This window comes from Echeneis naucrates, chromosome 22, assembly GCF_900963305.1.
Source record: "Echeneis naucrates chromosome 22, fEcheNa1.1, whole genome shotgun sequence".
In the NCBI taxonomy this organism is placed as follows: Eukaryota; Metazoa; Chordata; class Actinopteri; order Carangiformes; family Echeneidae; genus Echeneis; species Echeneis naucrates.
The window spans coordinates 2,074,021-2,098,603 of NC_042532.1; the positions used below are offsets into that span (position 1 = coordinate 2,074,021).

The 24,583-nt window shown below is 39.7% G+C and overlaps 1 protein-coding gene across 2 annotated transcripts; it reads right to left on the bottom strand.

Moving 5' to 3' along the window:
* Nucleotides 1-875: 875 nt before the first annotated feature.
* galcb (galactosylceramidase b) lies at nt 876-24,230 on the bottom strand. Of its 2 annotated transcripts, none has more exons than XM_029493793.1 (17): nt 24,019-24,230; nt 23,852-23,920; nt 23,700-23,763; nt 22,229-22,342; nt 21,719-21,858; nt 20,102-20,140; nt 17,122-17,252; nt 15,987-16,142; nt 15,531-15,655; nt 7,377-7,504; nt 7,051-7,140; nt 6,863-6,952; nt 6,623-6,767; nt 2,659-2,839; nt 2,361-2,524; nt 2,168-2,244; nt 876-1,297 (listed from the first exon to the last, which is right to left on the bottom strand). In XM_029493793.1, the coding sequence occupies exons 1-17, from the start codon at nt 24,157-24,159 to the stop codon at nt 1,154-1,156; spliced, it is 1,998 nt and encodes a 665-aa protein (XP_029349653.1). In that variant the 5' UTR covers nt 24,160-24,230; the 3' UTR covers nt 876-1,153. The 2 variants fall into 2 exon arrangements, with proteins under 2 accessions (XP_029349653.1, XP_029349654.1); XM_029493794.1 differs by lacking the exon at nt 17,122-17,252 and adding an exon at nt 19,804-19,931.
* Between the last annotated feature and the right edge of the window lie 353 nt (nt 24,231-24,583).

The following is a 24,583-nucleotide window of genomic DNA, read 5'->3' on the forward strand; positions in this document are numbered from 1 at the left end:
ATGCCCACATATGTAAGTAATTTGATGTTTTATACATTCTGATTTTGTTTGAACATGTCAACATGGCCCCAGCTAAACCAACTCAACTGTTACAATATTTATTTATTTAATTCTTTCTTTTGTCAGAAACGAGCCAGCCGGCCCGAAGAAGGTATTACATAAACAATGCTGTGGCAGTTTAGTGATTAATTCTAATGGAAGGTTAAGTGTTCGAATGGTGTTGTTTTTAAAAAGCAGTCTTTTCTTAGTATTTAACTTTTGTTTGTTGTAAAAAAAAAAAATAAATAAAAAACATCAGCGTTAATTGTTAATGTCATTGCCGTCACATTACAACGTTGCTTGGGTTTTACCTCAATCATTGCGGTAATGTTTAAAGGTCTAAATTAGCTTTTTCTGGAAAAAAAACATATATTGCTATTCAAATATTCTGATTTGTACGCAATATGTCATTGTTGGGACAAGGCGAAAACATGTTAAAATGTATTATGAATATCTAAATATTTAAAGAGCATGTTTTGTACTTAGTGGAATGATTGTGAAAACTTTGCTTAAATGATTTTATATTAAATAAGTATGTTGTTTTTGTGATGGTAATGACATTTTGCTGTGAAAACTTTGAAAAAAAGCATCATAATATCAAAATTATGAGGTACAATCAAAGCTATGCTAAGATCTTTGTTCCAGACCAATTGATGAACCTTTTGAAATAGAAAAAACTTAAATGAAAGGACATTATTTTTTCAAAACTCCAAAAGTCCAAAGTGCCCCGAATTGAAGAAGCACCCATAAATAGCTTTACCCTAATCAAATTGGGACTTGTTAAAGCCTCAGTCAACCCTGGGCACTGCCAACCTCAGCAACAAACACTAGAAGGCAACTCATAATAAAATCCTTTAATTTCATAAACAAGTAATAAAATACAAAATAAAATGCAGTGCCAAATCACCTAATCTCTTTCAAATGTGAGTGCTACATTATGTTTCCTTAGGTTTGCTCACTTCTTGTTTAAAAAAAAAAAAAAAATTCTGTATTTAAGGAAAACAATCTCAATTTACATTTAGCACATAAGTATTAAATCAGTGTATTGACAGGGTCAATAAATTAATCTGAATATTAAGATCTCAGTTAAAGTCTTTGGTTCATAGTTGAATTATCATTGTGCAACAATAGCAAAGTTATCAAATTGTGCTAGTTCAAATGAGTGTGTTCCAATAGCAGCCCAGCCATTCTTTGGGTTCAGCACCACAGCATTCTTCCACAGTGGGTATCCATTCAACATCCCTGATGCAAGTGGGCCCTGCAGGACAGACATAGCAGAAAAATAAAAAATATTCTGAATAAACCAATTGCAGTGTTACTCTATGGACCTGGACAAGAATGACAAATTAAAATAAGTTTAAAAGACTGATTGCTCAGATCAGTGACTGTAAAAATGTATTTCTTTCTCTCTCATCACAAGGTATGCTGTGGAGGAAGGTAGAGTACCCAGAGGCTGCAGGCCTGGGAATCAAACCCATGACCTTGCTGTAGGGCAGTGCTTCTCAAATAGTGGGGCGCGCCCCTGTGTGATGCCGTGGAACATGCTTTTTTTTTTTTTTTTTTTTTTTTTTTTTTGCCGTACTAGAAGTGTGATCTAAATTCCATTCTTTTTTTTGTTTTCTTTAATGATAATAAAAATATTATGTTATGCAGAGGTGTACTTATAACAATTAAGACAAATGACATGATAGTTGCCGCGGAGAATGGTGGGGGGCATAAAATATTTACTTCTTCCTAGGGGGGCATAACCGAAAATTGAGAACTACTGCTGTAGGGCAACAGTGCTAATTGCTATGCTGCTGCGTTGCCGCTTTAAAAATTTTACTGACTTATGCTATACTAACTTATGCTCCAAGTAAATTCTGAGGCAATCTTACACATATATTTTACCACTAAGCCAACAGAGTAAAGTGATCTGCGTTGATACTAGACCAGTGCAAGAACTGTCTCTCCTATTGAAAATGCTGACCATGACATTACAAAGTTGGCATCAGTCTTTCTTAGGACATATCAGTTACAGAGATAGACCAATCAGCCAAGGCATTCATCACAGTTTTGAATCTACATTTGAAAAATCTGAAAAGGAATAAGAGCCCCAAAACTGGCAAATACTGAAACCTTCACTTACTGTCACAGTGAGGGATAATGTGTGCCAACCATATGCTCGGGTACCAGATTGACCCTCTGCAAGTACAGCCTGACCAGCTGTTGAAGGTGGATAACAAGTATGCACATCAATAATCAATTCAATCCCTATGCAGAGAACTTTAGAACTTTAGTTAGCAATAAAATGTGTGAAGCAGAGCAGGGACCAGACAAACCAAGATCATTGGTGACTTTGTAGGTGCCGTCTGCAAACACCCAAAAGAAGATTCCATTAGTGCTACGGATGGACTGGCCTCCTTTATCCACCCTGGCTGCTATGAAAACACCACCAGTTCTGACACTCTCCATGAAGACATCACACGTAACTGTCAGGTTTTCCCTGTAACACAAAAGCAAAACATGGTGACACAGCCAAGTCTAAGACAGCCGCCATATTTAATAAGTTCTACTGTATGCATAAATAAATGAGTAGAAATTCAAGATTTAAATAACTTTAAAGTAGCATCAACTCACCATTCATAGTCTCCTATGACGCTGATGGTCTGATCAGCATCTGTTGCCCATGTGATGGGTCTCTCGGTGAGAACCTGACGTAAGGTGAAGGTATGGGGTCCAGGGTCAGTCAGGTTATTGTAGTACTCAAACACCCCCGTCTGGTCAGCAAAGTCTGGAGCCTCAGAGAAGGGAGGGTTTCCTGTAAGGATAGAGGACTATTAAGTGTTTTTTTTTTTTTTTTAAAGCAGTGATTGTGCTCATTTGGCATATGTATGAATTGTGTACACATACTCATATCTATTGGGACCATATCATGGACAAACAAAGTTTCTCATTCTTAAAACACTAATTATCTCTAAGAAAAAGACCATAAACTTAAATCCCATTCTTTTTTACATCACTTTCATTTCTTTAACTATGACTACAGTAGCCTGACCTCTGAAAATGCACTGAGCAAAATAAATAAATCTGAAAGTGAAGTTAAGGGAGAATTCAGTGACATAACTGACAATACAATCTTGTGAATGCCTTTGTTGTAGTCCCTCAAGTTTGCAAAACATGTATTTCATCAAATTTACATTTGTCCCAAAGTGGAGAAATTTCATTATTTGTGAAGGCAAAACAAAAAGTTGATTTTACATATCAATATCACATTTCACAATATAGAGCACTACAGAAGCCTCTTTGGCAGAGATTAGTTGGATTTGGAGTTATTCGCTGGATTCTTCCTGTGAGATTCTCTCTGGCTCATCAGACTGAATGGAAAGCATATGTGATCTTCAGATAGCCCGGGGTTTCAGTGTGGACTTTCAAGCACAGTCAGAGAGTGGTGGTGAAGACACTCAAGTGTTGTCTTGGAATTTGGAAGTCATTGCGAAAATGAATGATGACCAGCCACAGCAGCCTCAGGTCTCCTTGATGGTGGAGTAGGTTTTCTTCAAGGGCCTCTCTCTGTGTGTTTAGCTACATTCAGTCTGGACTTCTAGGCTGGACTACTATAACTCACTAAAATCTGAATATCCAAACAAATCTCTTGGGAAAAGAAAAATTGGCAGGCAGATCATTCAGTTATAAGGCTCCTCCTTAATGGAACCAACTTCCAGTATCGTTCTGGGGGGCATAGCCATTTTCAAGACCAGACTTTTCTGTATGACAGTGTTTATAGTGAAAAAGTTTATTTACTCTTCAGCTATGCTGCTACAGGCCTAGACTGCTGGGGGAATCACTGAACACCTCCCTTACTCCCTTCCTCCCATGCACCAACATATCAATAACTATGTTTCTCCAAAGTCCCTGTCTCTCCCAGTTCTGACCATGTGTGACTATGTACTAAACATGTTTTCCCTGAAGTCTGTGTCTCTCCCAGCTCCTCTCTCTCCCTGTCCTCATCCTGCAGGTGGTGAATCATCGGTACCCAGAGGTGGCAAAAGTACTCATATTCTGTACTTAAGTAGAAGTACAGATATGTGTGTAAAAAAATACTCTGTTAAAAGTATTACTGATTCAACTCCTTTACTAGAGTAAAAGTAAGAAAGTACAGGCGCTGAAAAGTACTTTCAAAGTAAATGAATTTTTGCCATTATTGAAACACAATACATCCTCCTGATAATTTCTGCTACGGTACAAGTTCTCGGTTCTCTCTGTACCATCCCCTCAATCATTCAACTTCTTCCCGTGGCTTCCTGCCCCCCCCCCCCTCTTCTCCCTCTTTCCCTCTCTAGTTCGTCGCGTCTTTTACATATATTTTTACTTTGTGTCGTTATCTTAGGAGTTTTTTTTTGTTTTTTTTTTAAGTACCAAGCCTGTTTTTACAATATAATGCGTATAAAGTACATATGTAGGGAGTAAAAGTAAAAAATGGTCAAAAACAAATACTGAAGTAAAGTACAGATACCTGAAAAATCTATTTAAGTACAGTCACAAAGTATTTGCACTTCGTAACTTTGTAACTGCAGTTATTGTACTTGGCCCTGAGCACCTCAGAGAAACCCTATCTAATCATCTAATCAGTCTGGATGGCATTACTTTGGCTTCCAGCTCCACTGTAAGAAACCTTGGAGTAACTTTTGACCAGGACATGTCCTTTGTCCCTCACAAAAAACAAGTCAGTAGGGCATCTTTCTTCCACCTGAGAAACATTAGGAAAATCAGAAACATCCTCTCTCAGGATGATGCTGAAAAACTAGTCCATGTATTTGTAACTTCTAGGCTGGACTACTGTAATTCATTACTATCTGGATGTCCAAACAAATCTCTGAAAGGCCTTCAGTTGATTCAGAACGCTGCTGCATGAATATTAACAGGAACTAGGAAAAGAGATCACATCTCTCCTGTGTTAGCTGCTCTTCATTGGCAGCCAGTAAAATACAGAGTAGAATTTAAAATCCTTCTATTAACATATAAAGCTCTTAATGACCAAGCTCCATCATATCTCAGAGAGCTCATAGTTCCTTACTGTTGTAGTAAGCCACTCCGCTCTCTAGATGGAGGTTTACTTGTGGTTCCTAGAGTCTCCAAGAGTAAATCTGGGGGCAGTTATCATGCTCCTCTTCTATGGAACAAACTTCCAGTATCGCGGGGGGCAGACTCTCTAGTAATTTTCAAGACCAGGCTTAAAATGTTTTTGTATGACAGAGCTTATAGTTAAAAAGTTATGCTATGCTATAGCTATGCTGCTATATACCTAGGCTGCTGGGGGAAGGACTGAGCATCTCTCTCTCTCTCTCTCTCTGAGATGGTGTGTGTGAGTGTGAGAGTCTCCGTGGAGCTGAGAGTGGAATGTTTGTAGCGTGAGTGAGGTTTTTAATGAGAAAACTTCCTTTAGCTTATTTCTTTATATATCTTTTGTCATTTGTTAACATAGTGTAGTTTGTGTGTGTGGCGTGTGTGCTAACTCAGCAAAATGCCGGTGTCTGGGGCTGCAGCGGCTGACTTTGAGTGTTGGCCTGCAGAATGAACGGGGCCATTTTTATGTTCCTGGATGCTACGTCTAAGGTGAGCGAGGTGGTGGAGAAAGGTGTGGTGATCCAGGACGCCTTCACTCCTGTGTTTCCTCTTGTGAACCCGGCCGCTAAAGTGATCATTTCTAACATCCCACCAGCCTGGTGAGAGAATTGTCCCAATTTGGCCAGATTGTGCCCCAGGTAAAGATGGTGTCACTGGGCTGTAAGTCAGCAAAACTGAAGCATATTGTATGTCATCGAAGACAGGTATACATGATCCTAAAAGATCACACCCAGGATCTTAACGTGTCCTTCTCTTTTAAAGTTGATAGTTGTACTTAGATGGTTTTTGCTACATCAGAAGCGAAGAAATGGCAGTTTTTTTGGGAGAGCCATAGGGAGGGCAGGCCTGCCTTCCCCAGCATTCAACAGTGGTGGGACTTTGGGAAAACTCAGATTCAACAGTTGTGCCACTTAAGCTATATATATATATATATAATTAATATCAGTTTGATTTAAGAGTGGCAATTAAAGTTGGTTTAAAAATCAAATCTCTCTCTCTCTCTCTCCTCCCTCCCTTTTTTCACAGATCAGCACAATATTAGCAAATTGACAGTTTCAGGCATCGATTTGTTTTTTTGTTCACGAGAAATCAAAATGAAATGAACCATGGTTTTGATTTTCAGTAAATATACGATGGATGGGTTGAAAACTGAAAACAGATTTTTGGGTTGTATTAACAGTATAAAGCATTCATTCATTTTCTACCGCTTATCCATTTCTGGGTCGTGAGGAGTGCTGGAGCAAATCCCAGCTCACACTGGGCGAGGGTGGGTCACCCTGGACAGTTCACCAGTCCTTCGCAGGGCCAACATACAGAGACAAACAACCACTCACACTCAGATCTACAGGTAATTTAGAATCACCAATGTACCCAAACATGTATGTTTTTGGATGCTAGGAATAAAACCAGAGTACCGAGGAGAAGGTCAGTTATTTTCTGGCATAACTTAAATTTCTGTTATGTATGTGACACTTACGAACATTAAAGTCATCCTTGTAGACTTTGGGGAAGCAAGCTGAAGGAGGTGGGTCGGGGTAACTGCCCTTTTGTCCTGTTGTAATCGTAGTTAGAGTGTAAACTTCATCTTCAGCAAGATTTAAGGTGAATGATCCATTCATTACCTAAAATCATCACTCAAGAAAAAGACAGTTAGGTTTTAGCTCAGTGCGATCATTTCCTGGAGAAAGACTCAAATAGTATGGGAGTGTTGCTTTACCGTGAGTGGAGTTTGTTTCTCAAAGAAAACAGGTTTTTTGGTCTTAAAGTTAAATTGGGAACGCCAGACATGAAGTTCTTTGATAGACACCTGGGGAAATTGAAAGAAAGATTTTTTTTTGCCTTTTTGTTTATATAGAAAAGACATAATTTTAAAATATTTTTATGAAAAATCTCAGAAAGACTTACAAAAGATCCTTTCAGCTGGAATGTTGCATTCTGGGAGGTCACATTGAATTTAGGTAGTGGAGGTCTTACACACACTGAATGGTTATGGGTCTGGAGAGGAAAAAAATATTGTGTTACGGTTTAACTGCACTTTTTAGTACATTCAAGTCCAAAAAGGTATGCCAGATTAGATGATAGCCTCACAGCTTAACTTTATCTGAACACTAAAATACTAGATCTGGTGTGAAACTTGTGCATCTTGAAAGTTTTATTAGATTTTTTTGAGTTACAGAATCACACGATGGGGGGAAAAAAAACAACCAAAAAACTAATAAAGATGAACTCACCATGGTTTCTATGACAACAGTGAGGTTTCCCTTTCCATCAGTCAAGGAGACATAACTCCCTCCTTGTGCCAGATGCCCGACAGTCTGCAGGTAGGTCCACCCTGGCTGGGTGAACTGTGTGGTGTGGGCTACAGGGTGACAATACAGCATTTTCATTCACTTTACACTCTTTCCAAAGTAAAAATAAAAGCCAAAACACACTGCGCTCACCACTACTTTTCTTTTCAGTAAAGTCGCAGGAAACACGGGTGGTCTAAGAAAAGTTCTAATTATTCCTAAACCCAGGGACTTGAGGATGTTGCACAGAATCTCTTGAAATCCTTCTTAATTAAAAATGCACGGTGAGTCTACTGCTTCCACATAGACTTTTTGGTGGCATTAACACTTGTTAGACAATCAAAATCAGCATAATCTTTAATTTCCAGGTTTGTGCACAAAAACAAGGAATGTGAGTTTGATTCACTTCACTTCATGCAAGCATTTTAAAAAGAACATGAACAAATGAAAGATATAAACAAGCAGATGCAAGTAAAAATAAGAGGGACAAATAATATAAAAATTAGGATTGGGATTTTAACGTGTTCATTTCACCTGATTACCAGAAAAATCACTTGTTGATTTATTTATTTTTACATTTTTTGAATCACACTTTAATTTGCACTGTGGACCGTTTCTCAGTGCAGGAGGTCCAGGCATACAGATTGCACCAACACATAGTGTGGTAGTATGATGGACGCGACAGGAGAGACTATACTGGTTGGAGTGAACTTTAAATATACGTAAGAAGAAAAATAAAACTGCTGTTCTTTGCACTTTGTGCAGGAAAGAATGTTCCTATCACAGGAGCATATCGAACCTTTGTTACCACCTCAACACAAAACATATTGGAGCTTGCCTGCAGGTCACACATATTATATTGTTATGACCTACGTTGTAGTCAGATGTTGAGAGTTTTACTTGTGATACTGAAAGAATAAGAACGACTGAAGTCAATCAGAGGACTTTTTTTATATACCATTATAGATGGAAGACATTAGATGATCTTCTCTGGAGACCTAACTGTACGTTGCAGTCTGGCCCTGTCCTGCGTCATGGCTGAACTAATCCAGACAGTGACGGATGTTCACAGACTGAATAATGGCAGTTGAACTTCCTGAGTTGCAACAGTAAGTGAAGTCATGTGTGAGCAGTCTGTGCTCACTGCGATGGATTTTGATGTGTGTCCGTCCACCTTGACTGTTTGCTGCCGCTTTTGTCAGGAAGCTGAGTACCCAGTTATATGTTGCAGTGTCAGCACCTAGCTGCCTCAGCTTTTCCACCAGCTGCTATAGAATGATGGTATTGAAAGCCAAGCTGACATTGATGAAAAGGAATCTGGCGTAGGTGTTCTTCCTCTGCAAGTATGACAGCATGAGGTGGTGTGTGGTGGAGATGGCATCTTCTGTTGATCAGGCTGGGTTTATGTGAGAAGACCACCTCAAATCCCATGAAAAGGTGGATGCTAGGAATCTGAAGTGCGCCACAGTATGAACTGTGTTCTTAAGGATGGTGAGAAGGGGGAATATGTCTGAAAGTCCACTGTCACCTCCACAGTCTTGAGTACCTTAAGCTCCAGGTGGTTTGACTGCACCAATGGACCAGCTTCTCTACCTACTGTTTGTACGCAGACTTATCTGAAACTACTGGCTAAGGACAAGCGCAAATATGGTAAAATCGTTATTCATTTTGGCAGTAACAACACCCGACTTCGTCAGTCAGAGGTCACAAAGATTAACATGGAATCAGTATGTAACTTTGCTAAAACAATGTCAGACACTGTAGTTTTCTCTGGTCCCCTCCCCAAGTGGACCAGTGATGGCATGTATAGCCACATGTTGTCATTGCATGCTGGCTGTCAAGGTGGTGTCCCAAATACAATGTGGGCTGCATAGACAACTGGAATGCTTTCTGGGAGAGACCTGATCTGATTAGGAAAGATGGTGTCGTTTCTTCTCCTCCGCTAATCAAACTACCCGATTAGTAATGTCCTCTAGCTCTCTGTCTCCACTCTCTGTTCCTCCTTCTCCTCCTCCTCTCCTCTACTGTTCTCTGTGCCTCATGTGTAGTTATTCTTCTGCCTCCTTTTATGATAGCACCTCTTGTCATAGATGTAGGATGATGGTAGAAATGGAGGCGAAGATTAATGAGTTAGAATCCCAGCTCCGCACTTTAGCTGGCCCAACTTATGCTAGTGTAGCTAGCCCCCCCCCTGTAGCCGGTGTGGACCAACCTAGACGAGCTCATACGGCAGCTAAGATAGTTTCCTCCCCCCCAGTGGCTCCCGAGCAGCCGGGATCTAGTCAGGGCAGCTGGGTGACTGTCCGAGACAAGAGGCATAGTCGTAGGCAGCAGCCCCCGGTTCACCACCGACCAGTTCACGTTTCCAACAGGTTCTCCCCTCTCAGCGACACACCCGCTGAAACGCCGACTCTAGTGATTGGTGATTCTATTCTGAGGAACGTGAGGAAGTTAGCGACACCGGCGGCCATAGTGAAGTGTATCCCGGCGATCATCAGCAGGCGACATCCAGTCTTATCTGAAACTGCTGGCTAAGGGTAAACGTAAATATGCTAATATTGTAATTCACGTCGGCAGTAACGACACCCGACTTCGCCAGTCGGAAGTCACAAAAATTAATGTGGAATCGGTGTGTACTTTTGCTAAAACGATGTCGGACACTGTAGTTTTCTCCGGCCCCCTCCCCAATCGGACCAGTGATGAAATGTACAGCCGCATGTCGTCATTTAACCGCTGGCTGTCGAGGTGGTGTCCCGAAAACAACGTGGGCTACATAGATAACTGGAAGTCTTTCTGGGGGAGACCTGGTCTAATTAGGAGAGATGGTGTCCATCCCACCGTGGACGGGGCCGCTCTCATTTCTAGAAATATGGCCGATTTTATTAGAAATCCAAAACCCTGACAATCCCGGGTCGAGACCAGGAGGCAGAGCCGCAGTTTAACACGCTCCTCTGCGCCTCAGTCAGAGCGGTCATCTGCCGAGAATAGAATAGAGTCTCTGTCTATGTTTAGGTCTATAGAAACCGTGTCTGTCCCCCGACCACCTAAATTTAGAAAAGTTAAAAAACCCAAATTAAACAGAACAGGAGCTAAAAACAAAAACCTAACTGTAATTAAAACAGCCACAAATTCAGTCTAAAATAACACTGCGATCAAATGTGGACTGTTGAACATTCGATCATTATCATCAAAATCTCTACTAGTTAACGATCTCATAGCTGATCACCATATTGATTTATTTTGTATAACTGAAACGTGGCTGCAGCAGGATGAGTATGTTAGCATTAATGAAGCTACACCCCCAACTCATGTTAACTTTCATATCCCTCGTACCGCAGGTCAAGGAGGAGGGGTGGCTGCAATATTTCAGTCAAGCCTATTAATCAACCTGAGACCAAAATCTGGCTGCAGGTCTTTTGAAAGCCTCACTCTTAGTCTCTCCCACTCGGACTGGAAAGGTGAAAAACCAGTTCTGTTAGTTACAGTATACCGTCCACCTGGTCCGTACTCAGAATTCCTATCAGAGTTTTCTGAGTTTATATCAGAGTTAGTACTTAGTACAGATAAAATCATTATTCTGGGAGATTTCAATATACATGTTGATGTAGAAAGCGACAGCCTTAGTTCTGGGTTTCTTTCCCTTACTAGACTCAATTGGCTTTTCCCAGCATGTGAATGAACCCACTCACTTTTACAATCATATCCTTGATCTTGTTCTAACTTATGGCATTGAAATTGACAAGCTAACAATTCTTCCCCAAAATTCTCTCCTGTCTGACCATTACCTTATTACATTGGAGTTTACTTTAATGGGCTCCACAGCATTGAGGAATAAATTCAGCTATAGAAGATGTTTATCTGAAGCTGCTGTGGCTAAATTTAAAGAGAACATTTGGTCATCATTCCCAACAATGTCATATCTAAATTTAAATGAGGATTTCTCCCATACGCAGGTTGATGACCTTGTGACTAGCACTATGGCCACACTGTGTTCGAATCTTGATAATGCCGCCCCTCTCAAAAAGAAAGTATTCAATCTGAGGAGGATGGCTCCCTGGTATAGTTACCAAATCCGTACCTTGAAGCAGACATCAAGGAAATTAGAAAGAAACTGGTGTTCCAGAGGTCAGAAGAGTCTCACAGAGCCTGGAAAGACAGCCTAAAAACGTATAAAAAAGCTCTCCGCAGTGCTAGAAGTTCATATTACTCAGCACTCATAGAAGAAAACAAGAACAACCCCAGGTTTCTCTTCAGCACTGTAGCCAGGCTGACAGAGAGCCATAGCTCAGTTGAACCAGTGATCCCCTTAGCTCTAAGCAGTAATGATTTTATTAGTTTTTTTTCAGACAAAATTCTCACGATCAGAGAAAGAATTTATCAGCTCTTGTCTACGTTAGATAAAAATCCCCTTCTGAAGACGGCAACTGCTGAATCAGCTGCGGCGCCTCATTTACATCTGGAATCATTCTCACCTCTAAATCTCTCAGAGCTAGCTTCTATAGTTTCATCATCCAGACCGTCAACCTGTCTATTAGACCCAGTACCAACTAGCCTCTTTAAAGAGATCTTTTATGTAATTGAGCCGTTCATTCTAGATTTGGTTAATCTGACTTTATTTCTGGGTTATGTACCTCAGGCACTTAAGACTGCGGTCATCAAACCCCAGCTTAAAAAGCCTAATCTTGATCCAGATGTTTTTGGCAAACTATAGACCCATATCGAACCTTCCATTTATTTCTAAAATCATTGAGAAAGCTGTAGCAAAACAACTACACGAGCATCTGGATGGGAACAGTTTGTTTTAAGAGTTTCAGTCAGGATTTAGAGCCCATCATAGCACAGAAACAGCGCTGGTTAAAGTCTCCAATGACATTCTAATGGCCTCAGACAATAGATCAGCCTCCATACTTCTCCTTCTAGATCTTAGAGCTGCATTCGACACCATAGATCATAATATTTTACTACAGAGACTGGAACATGAAATTAGAATTAAAGGAACTGCACTAAAGTGGTTCAAATCCTACTTATCAGATAGACATCAGTTTGTTCATGTAAACAACAGCTCCTCCTCATGTACTGTAGTCATGAACTCTAAGCAGTAATGATTTTATTCGTTTTTTATTAGTTTGTAGACCTGCTCTATATGTAAAGTGCCTTGATGTAACTTTGTTATGATTTGGCGCTATACAAATAAATCTGATTTGATTTGATTTTGATTTGATTTGTCCATCCCACCGTGGGTGGTGCTGCTCTCATATCTAGGAATATGGCCAAGTTCATTTGAAAGCTAAAACCTTGACAACCCCGAGTCAAGACCAGGAGGCAGCGTTGCAGTTTAACACGCTCCTCTGCATGTCAGTCAGAGCGGCCACCTGCCGAGAATAGAATAGTCTCTCTATCTATAGCTGTGTCTAGGTCTATAGAACCTGTGTCCGTCCCCAAACCAACAGAAAGGTTACTAAATTAACCTAACTAACTAACTTAAAAAAAAGAAACAAAAACTTCACTGAAATCAAAACAACCACATGTTCAGTCTCCGCAATAGTACTACTGAATAGTAATACTGCAATTAAATGTGGACTATTGAATATTTGATCACGATCATCAAAATCTCTATTAGTCAATGATCTCATAGCTGATCATCGCATTGATTTATTTTGTATAACTGAAACCTGGCTGCAGCAGGATGAGTATGTTAGTATTAATTAATCTGCACCCACCACTCATGTTAATTTTCATATCCCTTGTACCACAGGTCGAGGAGGGGTGGTGGATGCGATATTTCAGTCAAGCTTATTAATCAACCCTCGACCAAAATCTGGCTGCAGGTATTTTGAAAGCCTCACTAGTCTTTCCCACTCAAACTGGAAAGGTGAAAAACCAGTTCTGTTAGTTACAGTATACCATCCACCTAGTCTGTATTCAGAATTCCTATCAGAGTTTTCTGAGTTTATATCAGTTAGTACTCAGTACAGATAAAATCATTATACTAGGAGATTTCAATATACATGTAGATGTAGAAAGCGACAGCCTTAGCTCTAGGTTTCTTTCCTTACTAGACTCAATTGGCTTTTCCCAACATGTGATGAACCCCCTCACTGTTTCAATCATATCATTGATCTTGTTTTCGCATATGGCATTGAAACTGACAAGTTAACAATTTTTCCATAAAACTCTCTTTTGACCAACCATTACCTCATTACATCCGAGTTTACTTTAATTGACTGCACAGCATCAAGGAATAAATTTGGCTAACCCTAACCCTTTATCTGAAGCTGCTGTGGCTAAATTTAAAGAGAAAATTCAGTCATCATTTGCAGCAATGCCATGTCAATGAGGATTTCGCTCATACTCAGGTTGATGACCTCGTGATTAGCACAATGGCCACACTGTGTTCAAATCTTGATGATGCTGCCCCTCTCAAAAAGAAAGTAATACAACATAGGAGGCTGGCTCTGTGATATAATTCTCAAAATTGTATGTTAAAGCAGATGTCACAGAAATTAGAAAGAAGTAGGCATTTCAGCAACTCGGAAGAGTCTCATCGAGCCTGGAAAGAAATCTTAAAAACCTATAAGAAAATGCAATGCTAGAAGATTATACTATTCAGCACTAATAGAAAAAAAAACAAGAACAACCAAAGTGTCTCTTCACCAATGTAGACAGGCTGACAGAGTCATAGCTCAATTGAACCAGTGATCCCCTTCGCTCTCAGCAGTGATGATTTTATGGACTTTTTTTTTTTTTTTTTTTTTTAAACATAAAATTCTCACAGAGAAAGAATCAGCTCTTACCTATATTAGACAATAATCTTCTACTGAATAAAGCAACTCCTGAATCAACTGCAACGCATATTGTACACCTGGAATCATTCTCACCTCTGAATCTCTCAGAGCTAGCTTCTATAATCTCATCATCTGCACCATCAACCTGTCTATTAGGCCCAATACCAACTAGCCTCTTTAAAGAGATTTTCTACTTAATTGAGCCATTCCTTTTCTATCTGATTAATTTGATGTTATCTTTGGGTTATGTACCCCAGACTCTTAAGACCGTAGTCATCAAAACCCAACTTAAAAAAAAAAAAAAACAAATCTTGACCCAGATGTTTTGGACAATTATAGACCCATATCGAACCTTCCATTCATTTCTAAAAGAATTGAAAAAGCAGTAGCAACCCAATATTATGACCATTTGCACAGGAACGTCTTGCTCAAAGAGTTTCAGTCAGGATTTAAATCCCATCACAGCACAGAAACAGCGCTGGTTAAAGTCTACAATGATATTCTAATAGCTTCAGACAATGGATCAGCCCCCACTGTCTTCTCCTTCCCCCCAATCTTAATGCACCACACCATATCCATGGTTCACTTATTCATGGTGCAGGGTTATGCTTCCTCGACAGTGATCGGGGAAGCACAGGAAAGAGAAGATACTCACTTCCTGCTCTGCATGTGGTAGGGCCGGGCGGCCCGATTTGGTTGGGTGCCCGGTGTCTTCGAGCCTTGTATCCTGGCACTCTTTGGCGATGTGTCCAATGTGGCTCTGTTCCCTGTGGTCACTATGGTTGTGATGGTAGCTAGTGTGCGATGGCTCACTGCAGCTTTTCCTTCCGACAGACATTTAACCAGGCACCCCAGGGAGTTCTTTTTGAAATCACAGCATCCTTCACTCCACTAGTTCCTGCCAGCACCAACGACTTCCCTTCCACTGTCCAATCCTACTGCATCTTGTCTGTTCTTTGCTCCCCCCTGTACTCAATGAGGTGTAGCACTGCTCTCTCTGCCTCACAAATGTCACTTCACTCAAAGATCAACAAACTATCTTCCAGAGAGGGCTAGTGATGGTCTCATTAGCTTAGAATATTTAGCTGCAAGACTAAAAGTGCATCAATTTCATAAAAAGTTGATACACCCTGTGGTGTTAAATAATGAGGACTAATGCAGGCCCAAAAAAAAGTCATATTGTGACCTTTGACAGGAACATGCCTTTGGTGCAGAAGGTCCATTCAAGTTTTCCAGCTGACCTGGTTCTGATGGCCAGCTTAACCTCATATTAGTGTAGCATCTGCCTCTGTGTACAGGATATGATGCTGACCTGTGATCCAGATTGGAGATTCCACCACATAGTTGCCACTCCAGGGCTCCTCTGCAGTCATCAATCCATCTCTGCCAAATGGCAGCTTATCATAATAGCTTGCCACCAGGTTCCAGGAGATAGTGCTAGAATAAGATTTACCATCAACAATCAGTGAGCATTAAGTCAGTTTCAGATTGTTGGTTGGTTACATTGCACTCTGTTGTTTGAGTTATCTCATCTTTCAACATTTATAACATTTTGATATGACGTATTGCCCTTTTTAAAAAAAACATATCAAGCCAGGCGCTTAGTTTAGTAAGCTTTCTTCTGTTGAAGTAAAACCAAAAAAATAAAATAAAATAAAATAATTAAATACTAAAAATGTATCACTTCAAGTTAACTCTTTCAGAACATATATAACAGGTTAATTAAATAAAAGCACTGAATTCCATGAAGTGTTGTGTGTTTGCTTACGCAGTCATGAGTCCGTTGATGTAATTCTGATTGAGGATGCGGGCCCAGCAGCCTCCCCCAACCTCATCATTGAAGGTGCTGTAGTCCTCTGATGACCATAGAGCCTTCTGCGTCTTCAGGGCATCTGGCACTGTGGTGGTACCTGGGTAGTGGGCCCTGAATGTGAACACGCGCAAACACACACACACGCAAGTGTCATAAATGTTCATTGAACATGTGATGTGGTCAATCAAACAAACAAGGGACAACAGGCCACTGATTTCATAAAGTGTGACAAGGGTGATGGGCTGAATGAAGAAAAGGGCATTTTATTTTATTTTATTTTTTTTATATAAATTAATGTTAGCACTGATGTTAAGAAAAAGAAAAAAATTATCTACCATTTGCATTTTTCATGAATAAGCATTTGGGACATGCTCAAATAATAACTGTCATTAAGACACTCACCAGTGTTACAAGTGCCTCTGGCATGTGAGAGGAAATACTTTGTATGAATCTTCGGGTGAACTGGACTGTCTGGACTTCAAATTGCATTTCATTAATTCACATAATTTAATCTCTCTAAGTAATTTACAAGGGAAATAACCTAATCATGATTATGGTTAAACCATTGTGAGTCAGTTCATGCTTTACACTTCTGTATTAAATTTCATTTGATTATGGTTTCCTTTTAGATTGAGAAGTCTAAAAGTAAGCTAAAGGGTTTCAGTAGTGCAATCCCAGAAGAGACTGTTAGCTTGCAAATGTAAACCCTTATTTTTTTACATTTTTTATTTATTATTATTTTTTTTTTTTTTAGGTAAAAAGTGTTCACATGAGTTGTTTTAATATTGAAAACAACACAAAGCCCTTGAGTTGTGGTCACTCGGTCCGAGAAACGCTAAATGAAACAGGAGATTTGAACTTGTTATCTTTGTTGATGGCTAACACAAATCAATCAATTCTGCAGCATCATCAGCTTGAATACTACAAGATTAATACCACACTCATGCACACAGATAACCAATGATGTTATCACATGCATATTATTGCAATTAGTATGAGCTAAGACATAATCATATCAGGTGGATCATGCAGGAAGAGACAAAGCTCACAACAACAGCAAGCACACATCGCAGCCACAAGAGCATCCTACCCTATCACGTCTACAGCTGTGCTGAGCTCAGGGTCTAGAAGAAGAGACAGGGCAATTGGCTCCCACAGGTTGTCACTGGCTATGATCCTGACGCCCTCCAGATCATTTTTATCCAGGGTGTAACGAAGCATCTAGTACAGCCAGTCACAGTCATTGGGATCGGAGGGTAAAAAGGACATGGATTCACCACTTTGACCACTTGTTTGTCAGTACAGTATGTCCTACATCACTTAAAATCACTGGTCTAAACCAGCTGTTGAGGGAAACAGTTGGCTTTTTAGCTGCTTTTACTGCGTGCAGGTTTCGTGATGATTAACAAGTCTATTTTTGCTCTTGGTGATTTTAGTTATTGTTAAGCAAAACATTCCTGTCTCCAGCTGCTGAAATTTCAGAATTTGATGATTTTCTTAACTTAAAGGTTTTGATTTAGAAGGCCTCCATTTTATTAGTTTCCTGGTTGTTTCGACTCACATCTGAAAATGTGTTGTCTGGAAAAAAAAAATAAAAATAGGGAAGGAAAAAGAGTATGTACTTCCATTGACCACATCTTCTTCTATTTAAGATTTTAAAGGTTTAAGTAGATGTAAAAATTTGTAATAATGTTTTGGATGTTAAGATGCTATTTGGCATCAATAGGACTAATATCTAATATTAACAGAAATCTTGTCCTTTCCCCTGTATAGAAGATATCGTTCAAGATCTAGTTCTTAATTGTTGTTGAGTACCAGCTACGTTTGTGCTTTCTTTCTGATGATTTTTAGGCTAGTGCATCTACAAATATTATACAATATACAACCACAATGCTAATAAAGCAAACTATTGGTTGTGACCCGCTTACTTGTTGACAGCTTCAAAGACTACTTTGGTTCTTCAGTTAGATGATTTTAGTCTTTTATCAAGCAAAACCTTTCCCCTGTCCAGCCTCTAAAATTGAGAGAATTTAATAACTTTGCGACCTTACATTCAAGAAAACAACTTTTTAGTTTTGACTTTTTTGGATATTTAAAGTTGGCCATACAGTGATTTTGGCAATATTTTGATTGACTGTAGCTCCCTGAATGAGTTAAGTTTCTTCTCAGCCCTGATTATTGTTTTTGAAGTTATTTCTAAGAGTAAAGCTTTTCATATTACTCAATAATTTAATCCCCTTTTAGTATGAAGATAAACAGAAACCAACACTGTATTCTCTTTGTTGACATGATAGCTGAATACTGTAAAGTTCACAACATCACAATGACAATATTCCACAATGCATGTGGAAGCATTTAGATACAAGTTAGTATGGGACTAAACTAAATCCAACAGAAAAACCGCCACAGACATTCAGCTCAATTACATATGTAGCAGATTAAGGTGACGGTCTGGATGAGCAACACAGGCCAGTTAAAAGAGAGTTTAAGGCAGAGCTCTCCAAATCCGGTCCTGGATAGCTGCTGTCCTGCGGAAAACATCTATGTTTCCTGCTCCAACACACCTGATTCAAATGATCAGCTCATCATTAAGCACTGCTGAGGTCTGATAAGGAGCCACTCATTTGAATCAGGTGTGTTCGAGCAGGAAACATCTAAAACAGTGGTCCCCAGCCTTTTTTGTCAGACAGTAATGTAAGACTGGCCTTTACGGTGTGGCGGATAAATACAAGAAAATAAAATTATACAATCGGCATAAAAACTGTGCTATTTTGTAAATATAATAATAAACATGAATCCATTGTGCCACATTGCGCCAACATCATAACATGAGTAACATCTTCTATGCCACCTAAACCCTAACCAACTTCCTTTTTCTTGGAAGTTGCAGGCTCTTCTTCCGTCTCCTCACTGGGCCTTTTCCCTTCTTTCCAAGGACGTTTGTTGCCCAGGGATTGGGGACCGCTGATCTAAAACATGCAGGACAGTAGGTCTCGAGGACTGGAGTTGGGGACCTCTGGTTTAAGGGTACCATATTTAACATTTCTCCTGTGGGGATAGCTATAAGATATACTTCTGGTTTGAACAACCAGCAAGTTGTCTCAGTGCCCATCTCCTTTCTCAGGCTTCCCAATAACCGGTCAGTGAGCCTGTAAGAGAAAATCTAAGGCTCTCATCTGTTTGGCCAACCCAGTAAAAACTGAGTTGATTTCAGGTAAACACACAAAGAAACCAAATCCTTCAAGGCAGCATAGTAAATCCAAGTGAGGGCAATGACTGCTTTGCTGTGACATCATGAAAGTACAGATCTCCTGACAGCTGGTTTTAAAGCTCAGTTTATAAACAAAGGCTACGTACAGGCTGTTTATTTCACACTGAGATTATGACGTTTGTCTGGGTTTTATGGTAAAAGACGACATACATACCAACATTTATTATATATGAACTAATCATTTTATCATTTAAGCATTTATTTAACAGTGTAGTAGAGACAGATAAAGGGGAGTGGCCTGCAGGAATGACTTGCACCAACTGTTTTGATGCAGGAAACAATCTTGATATTTAACCATCATCATGCTTAGTCAGTTGTCAAAGATTAAAACATGCCTGTTTAAACTGTTCAGACTTTTTAGCCATATTTATGCTGTTTGTGAACAGTGTCAATACAGAATGCTCTAAAGTCAGATGCCCAGATTCTATTAAATGTACCAGAGGATCAAATAAACAGTAATTAAATCATCTCTGAATGTGGCCTGAGGCCATCAGTACTTACCCAATCACCTCAACAGAATCATAGAGGAGCTGATCAATGATCATAGAATTAGCGATGCTCCAATCACCATCTGCTGCAATGATGCCAACGTCACTTAGACCAACTCTATCCAGCATGCTCCGAAGCACCTTGGCAACAAATGCATGCTCTCAGAGGAAACCAGCTACAGCATTAAAACCGCCTCCACATTCACTTTTTTCCAATGTCTGTGGCTGTTTTTCTGCTAAATGTAGTTGGCACTAACCTCACCCATAATGCACTAATATTTGCCAAGTCAAATCGAAGAGGTTAGACTTACCTTGATGTACTTGCTGTCGTAGTTCCGCTCATTCCAAATCTAAGCAAAAAAAAAAAAAAAAAAAAAGTGAATTTTGGTTAAAGAGCACACTGTGTGATCGGATGTTCACAACCAGCCCAGTTTCACATGTTCAACATTCACCTGCAAAAGGTTTACACACAACTACACTTAGAGGTCTTCATTTTACTCAAAATATTGTCGCCCAGTTAGCTTCAATTAAAAAAAAAATTTCAATAATAATAATCAAGTCAATTTATGTCAATTTGTTCTGTTAAACCACCATTATGTCAACTACTGGTTTTTGAGCTACCATGGTGAAGCCTCCTGTTTATCATTTGTCCGTTGGCCATCTTGGTTTTATTATTGCTTCATTAGCAATACATACATCAATACATTAGCTTCATGGCTTTAGTTGTGGGTGTATGTGTATCATTAAACCATGTTCAGGCTTATACTATAATAGTGGCATGAAATGATCAGAGGAAGACAGTAAAATCATTAATCAAAATTATTTGTATGGCAATTAATCAGTGGACATAGCTCAGTGGTAGAGGGCATGCAAAGGCCTCAATGTTCAAACTCCAGCCACAAGGCTAACCAATGGTAGGCTTGTGCTGATACCAAGCCCAGATAAATTGAGAGGGTTGCGGCAGGAAGGGCATCAGGCGTAAAATCTGTAGTTAATTAATTCATGCGAGTCATCAAGCTGACTTGCTATGGGCGAACTCTCTAATCTGGGAACACCTCACTCATGGAGAAAGGGCAGCACTAAAATGAGTGCCAGGTGATAAATGTCTGTTCTGTAACTTCTACACTCCGATCACTTACCTAACAGTTATGGTAATTGCTGCAAAACTGAATTTCACTGTATTTTATCATTCAGTGACAATAACGATTCAATATATCAGCACAACTGGTTGTTGGGGAAAAACTATGTGAAAATACAAAGCACAGGCTGCATGTTGTATAAAATAATATCCATTCCAGTTTTATTATCAGTTCAGTTTCAATTGGCCCAAATGTGAAAGGATAAAGGATAAAAATAAGAAAGCTAAAGTATTACTCTCAGATGTTTCGGGAACTAGTTAACCAAGTCCAGTTAAGCCCAGACTCGTGAGGACAATGCAGAAAAAAAATTACAGGGTTAAACACTGGGTCAGACATCACTCCAAAGCTAAAGTGATACACAACTGTTCAAAGACACCACAGGGGTCAAGGCCAGAAAGGCTGCAATCAGGGCAGTATTTGGAAACTCTGAAAAAGATACCAGCAGCAGCAATCCATGTCAAAGTATATTCACTAAATTGCTAATTTTTTTAGATGGTTATGACATTATTAGGGAAAGGTTTTCTGCAGAGACCAAAATTTATGATAAAAAGTATGACCTGCTTCATTTAAACAGGGCCTGGTAACTACATAACTATAAAACTATAAAAACATTGCACAACTCGAGTTACTGGGATACCATTTCTTCTTCTGTTTTTTTTTTTTTTTTTTGTTTTTTTTTATGGCTCTCTGTGGTGGAGGAAGTATTCATTACCTTCAGTAAAATTATAAAAAGTACAAGAAAAGTATGTGGTGCCAGTGTGCAGAGACTGTAAATAATTGAGTACACACCCCAACATACTGGATATCCAAGTCATGGTACTGTTTGGCACCAAGAATCCAGTTCACCACGTACGCTGCAGTGATGTCCGGGAAGTCATAGGGCCAGTTTTTACCATGGCCCACCCAACCAGGGAACGCCCATGGCAAGCCTGCATGGGGAGACACACTGACATACATACCCACACAACAATACGCCATGCAGCCTAGTGTACACGAACATTTAACTAATGCATTAACATAAACCTAACACCTTTAGCTGTTTTTAGTCCCAAGAACACCTTTCCCATCAGTCTGGCATGTGTTAGACTTTAAGTTAAACTTGCTTCACAACACTTATAACTTACATTTGAACATAAAGACTGTAAGAAGAGTTGTTGATTTACATTTAAAGACGTAATTATATAATACCCTTCACATACACTGAAGTCAGCATCTTCATACGTGTTTCATTTTGATGTATACGTCATTGAGTTTTTGTTTGTCCTCAGCAGAGTGAGATATGACAGCATCTTCTCTCACCGATAAGTGTAATGTTTGGGTTCCTCTTCTTGGCTTCTTTCATGAGCCACCACTCATACCCTCGGAAGTAGTTCTCATCGTTCTCATAGTGCATGTGGGATGGCTCTGTTCCATCTGAAAACAATGTGGTGTCAAAACCATATTATTTGTGGAGCCAAGTTTTTTTTAACCACAGTTATGTATGATGCTAGTGTCTAACCATCCTCTGTCACAGACCTATTCAGCCCTGATTATAGGATAAAAGATGCATTTTACAGTCCATTTTCTTGCAAGAGAAAAAGAAACTAACATTGTGATGTACTGAATAAGACTGAGGCCATAAACTAATTAGGAAAACATTTCCTGAGCATTTCCTAAATCAAGGGAGAAGTGGCGCTTTTTTTACATAGATTTTAGACTTTTTACATAGACAATTTGACTTCTTTTCACAAATTTTGGAGTCGCTCCTTTAACTGTGTGATGAGCAGAAATACAAAACCTCATGTGGATATATTCATTTGATTTTTATATATTTATATTCATTCATTCTAGAACATGTGCTTCAACAGTAAGCAGCAAAGTCTGGTAGCTCTCAATTTTTACTAAATTTTACTTTATTTTTGTTTATTATTTTTTGTCAGTTGCTGATGGTTATTTCTGTGGGGAGAAGAGTTTACTAAAGAGAAGAGCTTCTTTTATTGAAACTGGGCAAATCTGGAGGATACCACCCGATTCCAGCTGAGACAAAGAGGTGTTTTCGTGGTTGCCGTGCTGGTGCAAAGGTGAAGGCTACAAAATGGAGATATAAGCCCTTTCTGCCATTGATTGTCATGGGAAACCTGAACTCTCTGCCCAATAAATGTGATGAGATGGAGATATTGGTGAAGACTCAAAGTATACCGTGAGTGCAGCCTCATGTGTTTTACTGAAAACTGGTTGACTCAAAACATTGCTGATTCCTGTGTGGGACTACCTGGGCTCACTCTCATATGGATGGACAGAGACACTTAAGCTAGTGGAGAGAAGAAAGGAGGACGACTGGGTTTATTACTGTCAAGGAGAAGATGTGCTGTCCATGTGCTGTCAAATTATTGGCAGCTGGTACGAGACCATACTATGTACCAAGAGAATTCAGTCATATTATAACAATACTTGTGTACATTCCACCCAAGGCAACTGCTGAAGTTCCATGTGAAGTTCTCCATGAAACTGTCACCAAGATACAGACTTAACATTCTGAGGTATTTGTATTAATATCTGGAGATTTCAACCCCTGCTGACTGGATAATTTTTTTGGTTTTTTATATTTTTTATTTTGATGAGCTCCTGACTAGGTGAATTTCCCCTTGGGGATTAATACACTTATATCTATCTATTTGAAGATGCCATCCAGGCCTCTTGGATATATGTTTTGCCAAATACTATAGTAATGTGAGCGAATAAGAAAATAACCCTGTTATTATTATTATAACCCTGTTCTAATGAGACCTACCAGTGGTTTGAGCATCTCCTCCGATCTCCACCTTCAGTATGTGAAGAGAGGCTCCAAAGTTTGGCTGAAGGCAGAACATAAAGTCACAGCAGTGAGTGAACACCTACTGTACTATCAAGTGGACTGGATGGCGGACCTGGACTGAGTCTTACTTTAAAGAGGTAATCCAGGATCTGCCCGCGGTATGGCTCCTCATAGTTGACCAGTAACCGAGACGTCGCCTGCGGGAGGGCAGGAGAGGACCTGATAACACCCGCACAATGCTAACTCTCCTGCGTGTAAACACAACCGGACGAGGAAGTAAATGAAATCAACTCACGCCTCCGCCGCTCAGACCTCCAACCCCGTCGAACACTCTGCCCAAGCCTGCTCCGTCGTCCAGGACGTAATAGTTCGGGGAGCAGAGACTCAAAGCTGAGGTGACAGACCAGACGGCCAGGACAGCTACCGGCCACTCCATTCCGACTGGAAGAACCCGGAATGTGGATGCGGCGCGCGAGACGGTTGCAAGTCGGCTGACTCGCTCTGCGCATCATGTGACAGCATACTGTATGGTCACGTGATCTCAAAACAGCCCAACTACCATTTTTTCCCGAACTTTATTTAAATTCTTCATTATAAACATTTACAATCATACCAAAAAAAAATAAATAAATAAATAATAATAATAATCAGAACCAAGGGTATGTGCATTCAACGTATAAAAGACGTTTTTAGGGTTAGGCTTTGTAACAGTTCGTAGTCCGGATGGCTTTCTTATTCGTCAGTCCTTTTAATGTTTCAAAATAAAGTTTCATTTCATTCTTGAGTTGGTGGATACTGGGTTTCATTCCAGTCCATTTGCATTTATGTATATACAACTTTCCAAACAAGAAGGTTGAATG

Excerpts from the sequence above, each read along its gene's own strand:
- galcb (XM_029493793.1), bottom strand. The coding sequence starts at position 24,159 with ATGGAGTGGCCGGTAGCTGTCCTGGCCGTCTGGTCTGTCACCTCAGCT. Across the intron at positions 22,343-23,699 it reads AGGAGATGCTCAAACCACTG|ATGGAACAGAGCCATCCCAC; the intron begins GTAGGTCTCATT and ends CATTGTTTTCAG. Across the intron at positions 17,253-20,101 it reads ACGACAGCAAGTACATCAAG|ATGCTTCGTTACACCCTGGA; the intron begins GTAAGTCTAACC and ends TGGCTGTACTAG.